Consider the following 13,133-nt stretch of genomic DNA (forward strand, 5'->3'; position numbering starts at 1 on the left):
GAGCATTTTTTCACATACTTGTGGGCCATTTGTATATCATTTTTTAAGAAATGTCTGTTTAGTTCTACTGCTCATTTTCTAGTTGGATTGTTTGGTGTTTGTTATTGTTCTTTTTTTATTTGCTATTTAGATTCTGAGTTCCTTATATGTTCTGGATATTAATTCCTTTTCAGATGTTTGGTTTCAGATAATCTCTTTACTTTAAGAATTATTTCCTTTTCGTGTGAAGAGGACCTTTATCCTTTATCGATTCACTTTATGTATTTTTATGTATTTTCATTTTTTGTTGTAATAAAACTTAATATAATGACATTTGTATATTTTTGCCTTTTTGTGTGCTTCTGAAGTCTTCTCTAAAATATCCTTACCAATTTCAATATTTTAAAGTACTTTCCTTATGTTTTCTTCTAGAAGATTCATGAGTTTCAGGCTTTATGTGTAAGTCTTTAATTTTAAGTTGATTTTCATGACTTGTCAGATACAGAAATATAGTTTGATTCTTCTGCATGTGAATACCAAATTTTCTCAGCACCATTTATTGAAAAAAGTATAGCCTTTCTCCAATGTGTGATCTTAGCAATTTTTGAAATGTATTTGGCTGTAGATGTTTGGGTTTACTTCTAGTCTCTCTATTCTGGTCCATTGGTCTATGTGCCTGCTTTTATGCCAATACTATGCTGTTTTGATTATTGCAGCATTATACCTTATTTTGAAATCAGTAAGCCTAATGTCTCCTTTTTTCTTTTTGATCAAGATTGTTTGTTATAATTCCAAACAAATTTTAGGATTGTTTTATCTAGTTCTGTGAAGAACACCATTGTTATTTTGATAGAGATTGTATTGAATCTGTAGATATCTTTGTGTAGAATAGACATTTTAACATTACCTTAGTCCTTGGATATGGGATGTCTTTCCATTTGGTAGGTCTTCCTTCAATTTATTTTATCAATATTTAATACTCCCCAGGGTAGGCACCTTTTACCTGTGGTTCAATTTATTCTTTGGTACTTTATTTTATTTTGTAGCTATTATAAATGGAATTGATTTCTTGGTTTTTATTTTCTATAATTCACTCTTAGCATTCATTTTTCTATATTGATTTTGTATTCTGAAATTTTGGTTAATTTATTTGTTCTAATAGTTATTTTCTGGTGAAATCTTTCAGATTTTCTATATATAGTTTTGTCAGGAGCAAAGGTGACAATTTGACTTTTTTTTTTCCAATTTGGATATCGTGCATTGTTTTTTCTTCATATATTGTTTGCTTTGGCTAGGACTTTCAATGCTATTTTGTTTGCTCCTTCTCTCCCTACTTCCTTTTCTCCCTACCCAGAGTCCCTTTTTGCTACTGTATTAGACTCTCTTCAATTTTCACGAGACCACTCACCCACCTTTATTTTCCTCTTTCCTTTTTAGCTTCCAAATATGAGAGAAAATGTACAACTCCTGAATATCTTATGTTGCCTAAAGTAATGTTCACGAGTTTCATCTATTTTCCTTCAAATGACATAATTTTATTTTTCTTTATGGCTGAGTGTATATAGCACATTTTTTTATCTATTCATCCATTGTCAGATACCTTTGCTGATTCATAGTTTGGGTATGGTGAGTTGTGCTGCTATAAATGTTGGTATGATGGCTTTAATTCTTTAGGATAAATACTGAGGAGTGCTACAGCTGGGTCATATGGTGTTTCTATTCCTACTCTTCTGAGGGACAGACATGCTGATTTCCATAGCAGTTGCATTAATTTATAGTCCCACCAACAGTGTAGAAGTGTTCCTTTTTCTTCACATCCTTTGTAACACTTATTTTTATAATTTGTATTCTTGATGGCTGCCATTGGAGTGGGATGAAATTTCAGTGTATTTTTTTTAAAAAAAAATTTCTTTCCCTAATTTTTAATGACAGTGAACATTTTTTTTCATATATTTGTTGGCCACTTATAATTCTCCTTTTGAGAAGTGTCTATTTAGTTCATTTTCCCATTATTAATTGGGCTTTCTTGTATTAACTTTTTTGAGTTCTATGTATGTTCTGAAGATTAATCCTCTATCAGTAGAGTAGCAAGCAAAGGTTTTCTCCTGTTCTGTAGGTTCTCTCTTCACATTCTTATTTCCTTTGTTGCATCTTCTTAATATGCTATTCAACTTATTGATTATTGGCATTATTTTCTGAGCTATAGGGGTTCTATTGAGAAAGATATTGCCTGCACCTATATGTTGGAATGTTGACCCTGTTTCTTTTATTAGTTGTATAGTTTGTGGTCTAATTCGTAAGTCTTTGATTCATTTTGAGTTGACTTTGGTTCAGGTTGAGAAATAAGAATCTAGTCTCACTCTGCTACATATGGATGACAAGTTTTGCCTGCACCTTTTGTTATAAATCCTGGCTTTTCCTCTACTATATTTTTTGGCACCTTTGTCAAGGATCAGATGACTATCTCTGTGGGTTTGTCTCTGTGTCTTCTATTCTCTACCATTGGTCTATGTGTCTGTTTTTATATCAGAACCATGACTTTTTTAAAATTACAACTCTGTGATATAATTTGAAGACAAGTATTGTGATGCTTCCAGCATTACTTTTTTGGCTTAGAATTACTTTGGATGTTCTAGGTCTTTCTTCCAAATAAATTTTAGGACTTTTTTTTCTTGTTCTGTAAAGAATGTCTTTGGTAATTCAATGGGGATTACATTGAATCTGTATATTGCTTTTGATGTCATGGATATTTTAACAATATTAATTCTGCATATCCATGAGTATGGGAGTCCATTCCATCTTCCTGTGTCTTCCTCAATTTCTTTCTTCAGTGTTCTGTAGTTTTTATTGTGGAAGTCTTTCGCCTCCTTGGTTAGGTCTATTCCTAGAATTTTTTTGTGAATGGAATTGTTTTCCTGATTTTTATTCTCAGCAGATTCATTATGAATGTAGAGGAACCCTGTTGATTTTTGTATGTCAATTTTGTAGCCTGCTCCTTTGCTGAATTTATTAACTCTAGCAGTCTTGATGGAACTTTTTGGATCCTCTAAGTTTAGGATCACATCATCTCCAAACAAAGATAATTTGACTTCTACCTTTCCTATTTTTATTCCCTTTCATTTCCTTCTCTTGCCTAATTGATCTAGCTAAAGTTTCTAGTACTATTGAACAAGAGTTTTGAAAGTGGGTATTCTTGTCTTGTTCCAGATTTTAAAGGAAATATTTTCAGGTTTTCCCCATTTACTATGATGTTGATTTGGGGTTGGTTGTGTATAACCTTTATGATGTTGAGGTAGGTTCCCTTTATTACTAGTTTCTTCAGTGTTTTTATCATTAGTGGGTGCTGAATTTTTTAAAAAGCTTTCTCTGTGTCATTGAGATGACTAAATGATTTTTGTCCTTAATTCTATTTATATGATGAATTACAATTATTGATTTGTGTATTTGTCAAACCATCCTTGCATCCTGAGATAAGGCCAACTTGGCCTCGATGTGTAATCTTGATATGTTGTTGACTATTATTTGCTATCACTCTTCTACATGTGGATGACAAGTTTCCCCTGCACCTTTTGTTATAAGCCTGGATTTTCTGTACTATATTTTTTCTACAATACCATTTGCTAATATTTCATTTAGGAATTTTGCCTATAAGTTCATCTGGGATATTGGTCTGGAGTTTTCTTTCCTTGATGTGTCCTTATCTAGTTTTGATGTGAGTATAATACTGGCTTAATAGAATGCATTTGGAAGTGTTCCATCCCTCTCCATTTCAGAGAATAAATTAAGGAGAATTGGCATTAGTTCTTCGTTAAAGATCTGACAGAAATCAGCTGTGAATCCATCTGATCCTGAGCTTTTATTTTTGTTGTTGTTATTGTTGTTGGAAGGCTTTCTATAACTACTTATATTTCATTGCTACTTATTAGTCTGATAAAGTTTTCTATGTCCTATTGATTAAATTTTGGCAGGCCATGTATGTCTAGAAATTTATCCATTTTCTCTAAGTTTTTCCAATTTATTAGAATATAAATCTCAAAATAGTCCCTAATGAATCTCTGTGATGTTTGTAATGATTTCTCCTTTTTCATTCCAATTTTTTCTTTTCCATTTTTCTTTTGATTAATTTGGCTATGGACCTATCAATCTCAGTTATCTTTTGAAAGCACCAACTCATTGTTTCATTGATCCTTTGTACTGTTTGTTTTATTCTAAATTTCACTTTTACCTTCCTTCTGCTTGTTATGAAATTTGTTTGTTCTTGTTTTTCAAGGACCTCAAGATGCATTAAGTTGTTTACTCTGGATTTTTCTGATTTTCTTATGTAGGCACTTATAGCTATGAAAACTCCTCTTGGAAACAACTTCATAGTCCATAAATAACTTTGGTATGTCATATCTCTATTTTTGTTTGACTCTAAGAATTTTTAAATTTCTCCTGATTTGTTCTGTCATTCATTCATCATTCAAAAGTGTATTGTTCAATTTCTATGTTTTTATATTCCTCTTCTTAAATTGTATTTTATTGGTTCTTACTGGTTAGACATAACAGTAGAATTGATTTTGATAAAATTATACAAGCATAGGCTATATCTTATTCTAATTGGAACCCCATTTCTTGTAGGTAGGGACGATGGTAGGGTTTAATTAGGTAATTTAATATGCATACATAGGAAAATTATGTTAGATTTATTCTACTGTCTTTCCTATCCTCACCCTTTCTTTTATTCCTCTTTGTTTAATCTGCTGAACTTCTCTTCTCAACTGCCCCTCCCCTCATTATTGTGGTTTAGTTTCCATAATCAGTGAAAACTTTTGGCCTTTGGGTTTGGGGATTGGCTTATTTCACTTAGCATGATATTCTTAAGATCCACTAGATTTTAAGATTTACTGGAAAACATCACAAAGTCATTCTTCTTCAGTGTTTAGTAATATTTCATCATGTATATATACCACAATTTCTCTATCCACTTATCTGTAATGGACATCCAGGTGGGTTTAATAGTTTAGCTATTGTGAATTGTACTGCTATAAACATTGATGTGAGAAAACTGGATCAAATGGTGGTTATGTTCTAGTTTTTTGAGGAATCTCTGTACTGCTTTCCAGAGTGGATGTTACCAATTTGCAATGTTTGAGAGTTCCTTTTTTCTCACACCCTTGCCAACATTTGTTGTTAAATGTATTCTTGATAACTGCCATTCTGGCTGGAGTTCCATGGAATCTCAGTGTAGTTTTAATTTGCATTTCTCTGATTGCTAGAGATGTTGAACACTTTTTCATATATTTGTTGATCATTTGTATTTCTCCTTTTTAGAAGGGTCTGTTAAATTACCTTGCTTATTTATTGATTAGATTATTATTATTATTATTATTATTAGTAGTAGTAGTAGTAGTAGTAGTAGTAGTAGTAGTAGTAGTAAGTTTTTGTAGTTTTTTGCATATTCTGGAAACAACACTCTATATGAGGTATAGATGGATAAGATTTTCTCCCATTGTGTAGATTCTCTCCTCATATTCTTATGCTCTTGATTCTTTCTTTTTCTTTCTTCCTTTTTATTCTTTTCCTTTTTTTTTTTTAGTACTGGGGATTAAACCCAGGGGTGCTCACATTCTCATCCCTCTTAAATTTTATTTAGATACAGGATCTAACTGAATTGCTTAGGGCCTTGCTAAGTTGCTGAGGCTGGTTTTGAACTCATGATGCTCCTGCCTCAGCCTCCCCAGACCCAGGTGTGTGCCATTGTGCCCGACCTGATTTTTTCTTTTGCTATGAAGCAGCATCATAATTTGATGTCATTTCATTTATTGAATTTTTATTTTATTTCTTGTACTTTACATGTCTTGTTCAGGAATTCGGTTCCTGTGCCAATATGTTGAAATGTTTTGCTACATTTTGTTCTAGTAGGTGCAGAGTTTCTGGTCTAATACTTGGATCTTTGATCCACTTAGAGTTGATTTTTTTTTTCCTGCATGGAGGTAGGGATTAACTTTTATTCTATTACATATGAATTTCTAGTTTTCCCAGCATCATTTGTTGAAGAGGTTATCCCTTCTCCAGGGTGTGTTTCTGGAACTTTGTCTAGTATGAGGTAACTGTGTTTATGTGGGTTTGTATCTGTGTCTTCTATTCTGTTCCATTGGTCTTCTTATTTTAGTGCCAATACTATGCTGTTTTTGTTACTATAGTGCTGTAGTATAATTTAAGATCTGGTGTTTATATTTCTATTGAGTCTCTTTTGGTTGTTTTCTAATTTCATTTCATTTTACTCTTATAAGATATAAGAAATTATATCTTTTTTTATTTTCTAAGAGTTGCTTTGTGGCCTAAAATATGACTCATTTTGGAGGAGTTTCCATGAGTCACTGAGAAGAAAGTGTATTTGGCTGTTGTTTTATGAAATATTCTGTAGATATCTGTTAAGTCCACTGGATTTATAATATTTTTCAAGCTCAAAGAGTCTTTACTGAGTTCACATCTGGATGAAAGAGGTATGTTTAAATGATCCAGTATTATTATATTCTAATTTGTATAGTGTCTGTTCTATGTGATTAGGTGCACCAACATTTGGGACATAAATATTTACTATCATTATATATTTTTTTGATTGTTCCCTTTACCAGAATGAAGTGAACTTCTTTGTCTCTTCTGATTAATTTTAGCTTAAAATCTACTTTTTCACAGATGAGTGTATTTTCTCCTGATTGTTTTCCGGCTCCACTGGAATGGTGTATAAATTTTCATCCTTTCACTTTCAGCCTGTGGCTATCTTTGCCTTTATGTGAGTCTCTTGGCAACGTATAGTTGGATCTTGTTTATTAATTCATTCTGCCAATTTATGTCTTTTAATTGCAGAATTGATACCATTTACATTAAATGTTATCATAGAGTGATATTAATACCTGTCATTTCAATTTATTTCCAATTTCTTTCTAATGTTTAATTTGATCTTGTTTCTTATTTGCTTAGCTGCTGTTCAAAGGAGACTTAGTAATTTGTTAATCATAAGGTTTTGTTTTTTATTTTCTCTGTATGAATTTAAGTATTTTCTGTTGTTTTAGCTTAGTTTCTATGAATTATTTGAGCTTCTGCTTCTCTTGGAAGGTTTTTATTGCTAATTTTATTCTGAAGGATAGATTTTGTGGATATAGAGAAGTTGGTTGACAATTATTTTTCTTTTTCTTTTTTTTCAATACAATGCCTTTATTTTTCTGTGGTGCTGAGGTCCCGCCCGTGCTAGGCGAATGCTCTATCACTGAGCCACAATCCCAGCTCCAACAAGTATTTTTCTTTCAGGACTGAGAACACATCATTCCAAGTCCATTGGATTTTAGAATTTGTGTTGAGGAATTTAAAGTAATTCCTTGGAATTCCTCTAAATGTGACCTGACATTTTTATCTTGAGGTTATTAAAATTCTTCCTTTGTTCTGTATTTTAGGCATTTTAATTATAATTTATCATGGGATGTTCTTTTTTGATATTGCCTATTTAGAGTTTTGAATACATTCTGTATCTAAGGGTCTATCTAATTCCAAAGGTTTGGAAACTTTTTAGTCATTTCCCTGAAGAAGTTGTCCATTCCAAAAGCCTATATCTCACAAACCTTTTCAATTCCAATGATTCTTAATTGGGTATTTTAATGTTGTCCCAAAGTTCTTGTTTATTCTGATCATGGTTAATTATTTTCTTTTCTTTAATACTGTCTGAATGTTCAAGGTCAGTGACTTTGTCTTCCAGTTCTGAGATTCTGTCCAGTGTAGCCTATTCTATCAGAGAAACATTCAACTGAACATTTTATTTGATTTATTGTGTATTTCATTTCCAGTATTTCCTCTCCATACTTGTCCTCTACTGACTTGCTTAATGCATGCAGTTGTTTTTATATGTTCTTTTAGAATTCAGCAATCATTTGTTATAATAATTTTAATTCTTTATCTTGTATTTCATCCATTTCAAAATCTCTGGAGTTAGTTTCTGATGAATTATGAACTTTAGAAGGCCTTGTGTTACCTTGCTTTTTCATAATTCTTATATTCCTATGTTGGATTTTATGCACATGTTGGGATAAACTTCTCTTCCATGCTTATGTATCAGGCTTTTGTAGGGACAGCATTCTCTTGCCAAAGAGTCCTAGAGTGATCTAGATTGAGACCCTTCATAGGTGTGTTATCCATAGACTTTGTGCTCATTCTATCTGTTTTTTGCTACAGAAGTAGATGTCCATGAGTGAGACCTAGGACTCCTCCCCTACAGCTATTCCTACTTGGGGCCTTGTTGGGGGTTTTGCCTCTTCTATTCTTTGTATTAAATCGTAACTGAGGTTTGAGTGTGGTTAAGTTTTATGTTGAGCAATGTACACTTTCTTTTGACTGGGTGTATTTCAGCAGCAGAGTTTCTACCCTGTGAACTTGAAGTGTTCCTGGAGATTTCCAACACCTTACTAAGAAGCAGGAAACCCATTTCTTGAATCCTGAGTCATGGATCAACTGAAAACAGCCTTCCTCTGATCCACTATCTCAATACCCCATTTGAAAAGCAGAGATTCCATTATTTGCTTTTTATAATCCACAGAGGCTTATGTGAGATAATACATATAAAGTCACTCTACAAATTAAATATCAATATATAGGGAATTCCAGTGTTAGTTCCACTGTCATGTGTATCACTGCTTATTAAATAGGCACTTTGTTTCTATCAGCTCAGATATATCAGAATCTCTTATTTGTACACTAAGAGAGGTCTTTGAATCTTGTAATTTGCCTTTTTACTATAGAAATCACTCAAGGCCATGCTTTAGACTTAAACCCTTCTTAACTTTAAAATTCTCAGAACGAGTCAGCAATATTGAGAGTAGAACTAACACTGTAGTTTCTGAGAATATTTCCTTCCTAAATATAATTCTTTCTAGCTTGAGTTCTGAACAAGTGGAGAAACAAAGAATAACCGTTATTGTTGATTCAGGTTAAATTAGAGATGAAGTTTGATGTGAGAAGTAGAAAGACCATTTTCACAGAACCCCAGGGTTGGCAGACTCCTCCAGCCCAATGGGGTTGCTCAGGGAGAAGCACATATTCAGGCTCCTGTGGGGGCCGGGCTCCCAATGGACTCCTTCCAAATGTATCAATAAATAAGACACTTAGCCCCAATTGGACTGAAAAAATCCAAGAGTTTCTTAGGAGTAATCACTCGTCATGGAAACCAGGAGTGTGGAATGTCATTTCCCTGTAAAACCTTCCATCAAATATTTTGATTCATTTTAGTGAAGAATTATAAATCCACATAGACACAAGTCAAGTCAATGTGACTCCTGTACCACTGAAAATTGCTCTTTCAGAATTTTATAAATAAAATAGTTAAAATGTAAATAAAAATCTATTATACAGCATGCTATAGATAAAAGAATGTGAATGGCATTTTCAGTATTTGTAGCCACAGAAAACTTATACACAAACATACACAAAAAAATACCTGCTAATTTGTTTTTTATGCCCACTTTTTCTTTAAATATTTAGCAATCAAGTTCTTAAGTAAATTATCAGTTCAGATAAGTAAAATGAAAACCTTAAATCCAAAATACATTTTTTTGTTGTTTTATTAAACAACAATCACATATATGTTAAGGGTCTTTTATAGAATTTTTATTTCAATACTTACCTATGGTTTCCTTCTTCAAATTTTGCTCACGCTCTTCCTTCCCTGGTGAGGGCACTATTCCACTTTCACTGCTAACAGTTTTTGTCAGATCCTTCAAGCCCTTGCTCAGTTGCCACTTCTTCCACAACATACTTCCTCCTCCTGATAGTAGTATATCCCTACTCTCTTGACGCTGAAGACTCTTTGCATCTGTCTCTTTCAAAAATGCAGTCATTTCTCCTACAACACGACATGTACATTGCTGATAAAGTTTGCATTCTACTAAATCATGGCAAAAATCACAGGGCTTGCATGTGGGAACACACAGGAGGTGACTCAGTAGCTTTGCAACTTATAACCACAGCACTAGCAAAACCTGTCATCTGTACCTCCAGAAATGGTGTGAACTGTGCAGGATGGCAGTGTCTGGAAGCTACCTCAGGCTGTCAAAAGTTTATTAAAAAAAAGTAGAAGCTTTTGGGAGCTGAGACAATACAAATAGAAATGAGATCTTGGAACTACTTGGGCTGCTGTGAAGGTGAGCCCTGGAGAAAGTGCCACCAGTCCTGTCCTGACCACTGTACATTTTAAGATACTTATCTCTGGGAATGGAGTCCTGTGTGTAGGCACTTATAAAATTGTTCTAACTTATATTTGAAAAGGGATTCTGCTTGTGAAATCCTAAAGCTTGGTGGTTTCTCTTTAATCCACTGGTTCAGTTCCCTATGCCATGCAAAAAATGTAAAACTTACCACAACTTCCACATTAGGCAGACTTCATTCCCCTATTTATTAATTGTGGATGACTTAATTTGCACTATAGTCTGCTTTGAATGAAAGGCAGCAATAGGGTAACGCTTAAGAGCATGAATAAATGTTGAAACAAAAGCAAGACATACAGTAGTCAAAATTTGGTTCTTGAAAAATATTATCAAAATTGATGTACCCCTAGAATAAGACTGATCAAGAACAAAAGAGGAGGAAATTAAAATTTATTTCAATAATTTTGACTTAGGTAAAATAGATGAATCTCTTGTAAAAACAACCATACCTGATACAGGAAGAAATAAAACTGCCAAATAGTGAGACACACAGAAGACATTGTATGAGTATAAATAAATGAACTTCAAGAATAGGCAAAATTAATTGATGGTGGTGGAGGTCAGACTAGTGGTTACCTTGAGAGAGAAAATAACTGGGAAGGAGAATAAGAAGACATTTGGGCTGCAGTGAATATTTTATGTCTTGATTTAATCTAACGGTGGTTCCATATGCAAAAATCAGTCAAGCTGTACCATTAAGATTTGTGCCTCAACTCTGTGTATGTTTTATAACAAGGTTAGGCTTCTCAGAGCCTTGTTTTCAAATAGGGATTCTCCTTGGCCTGTTTTTCTCAGTTTTAGCAAAGAATCCTGCTAGAGTCTCCCTACCCAAGCTCCTCTTTCCTCAACCCTGATATCCAATCAAGTTTCTTTTCCCTAATCATTGATACTAAAGTTTCTCTCAGTAATTTTCCACACACTCTCCCTACCTTTGGGTATAAATACCCCCTTGTTTTTGTTATATTCTGAGTTGAATTCTATTTTTCCTTCCTATTTCAGTAGTCTTAAAGTCGTTCTTGTTTTTTACAATTGTCTGCATATTTTGTCCATACACCTTAATACAATTTTCAAAATAATTGAATCTATATTCTAAAGGACAAGAACTGGATCCTATTCACCTTTGTCTTTCTAGCATTACATTGGACTCCAATAATCGAGGGATGGGATTGGGAGTTAGAAATATTTCAAATTCTAATTTTGTTACTTTCTTGACATATGACTTAGGAAGAGTAAAGTGATTCTCTGAGCTTTGGTCTCTCTATCTGTAAAATGGAAGTAGTAATTGACTTCCTCATAATTATGATATATGCAAATGGGATAATACACAAAAAACATAATTCACAGTGCCCATTCCAGGAGTAGGGTGATATTGCTATTCATACTATTCATATGAAAAGCAATATTATTCCTGTAACAATTATTGATTGACATTCCTCAAGATGTGAACATGGAATAACATAATTTGGAATGTGAATCCTCGTGCCTCCATGAAAGCCCAGAGGGATGATAGGTAGAGGTAGCCAAGATGCTATGAGAAGACATTGACATGGAGGGCCCATCTATGTGCTGGCTCAGTCTCTGGGTGTCTTGTGAACTTAGACATATTACTGAGGCACTCTGGGCCAGTGTTCTAATTGGTAAATTGGAAATAATGTTGTATACAGTTGACTCTACGTATTTGCAGATTCTTCATACATAGATTTGAACAATCATGGACATAGATTTGAACAATCATGGATCAAAAATATTTGAAAAAAGTTATATTGTCATATACTAGGTAATTAGTCCTATGATTGATGCATATGTACTAAACATGTACAGAGTATTTTCTTTATATTATTCCCTAAGTGATATACTAAAAAACTGTTTATGCAGAATTTATATTGCATTAGGTATTTTAAATAATCTAGAGATGTTTCAAAGTATGCAGGAGAATGTGCAAACACTACATTATTTTACATAAGGGACTTGAGCAACTTTGGGATTTTGGTATCCATTGAGGGTCCTGAAACCAATGCCCTGTATATGAGGGATGACTAAAATTAAAATAATGTGTGTTGACAGGCCCAAGGCAGTAGCTCAACAAAAGTACCTAGCTTTATTATGATGATGACGATTGTTATTATTTACTGTAATTGTTATTTTATAGGTACCAGATTTATAGCAATAGACCTGCCTTCAAGTTTCATGCTAGTATTTTCTAGCTAGTTGTACTCTCACCTTTGGTTTTTCTCTAAAATTGGAAAATCCTATCTACTTGGGAGGAGGGAGTAGGATAAAAATGATAAAAACAAGTGGAAGTGATTTGATAAATTAATTATTATATATACTGATCTGAACTTGCAAGGCCTTGCAATACTTGAGACTAGGGATTCTGAAACATTTCCTCTTCACCAAGCATGAAGAGTTGACTAATTTTTAAGAAGTGCAGGCAATAGCTTTGTGTTCAGAGGCAGCAGGGAAGGATCCACTGACCTTCTTCCCCAAATTTAATCTGGCTGTCAGGCAAAAGCAAACTCTCAGGGAAATCAGGTGGTCTCTTAAATAACTGGTTGAGGTAGAGCAAACGAGCTTGAGAGGCCTACAGGAGAAATATTATCAGTCTTTAAAATGCTTTGAAAATTAAAAAAAAAAACAGTACAGGCAGGCAACAACATGTTAGCGTAGGTGTACAAAATAGGAACACGTGAATTGAATAAGGCAATTTGAACCAGGCTAAATCTAACAAATAAATTCAAATTTTGAGCCATCTGTAATTTTGACAGTTATTTTTAAAAAGAAATGAAGAAGCAGTTCTGGGCATGCTATCTTAAATCCAAGTGCTCCTGAATCTTTTTCATCTGCCCCAATTACCCTGAGTGGGGACCTGAAATAGTAGTAATAGTGTTTCACTGGGGCAAAGATTGCTGCCTCAGGCAGAGA

The 13,133-nt window shown here is 33.6% G+C and overlaps 1 protein-coding gene across 1 annotated transcript in view; it reads right to left on the minus strand.

Annotated features, from left to right (window-relative positions):
* Nucleotides 1–13,133, minus strand: part of Adgb (androglobin) — a 172,141-nt gene that overhangs the window by 15,119 nt on the left and 143,889 nt on the right. The window contains exons 32-33 of the mRNA XM_078018948.1: nucleotides 12,687–12,792; nucleotides 9,632–9,850 (exon numbers count right to left, since the gene is read on the minus strand). Of these exons, the coding sequence (XP_077875074.1) occupies nucleotides 9,632–9,850; nucleotides 12,687–12,792 (325 nt within the window). The remainder of the gene's footprint in view (nucleotides 1–9,631; nucleotides 9,851–12,686; nucleotides 12,793–13,133) is intronic.

Source organism: Ictidomys tridecemlineatus, chromosome 8 (genome assembly GCF_052094955.1).
Source record: "Ictidomys tridecemlineatus isolate mIctTri1 chromosome 8, mIctTri1.hap1, whole genome shotgun sequence".
Lineage (NCBI taxonomy): Eukaryota > Metazoa > Chordata > Mammalia > Rodentia > Sciuridae > Ictidomys > Ictidomys tridecemlineatus.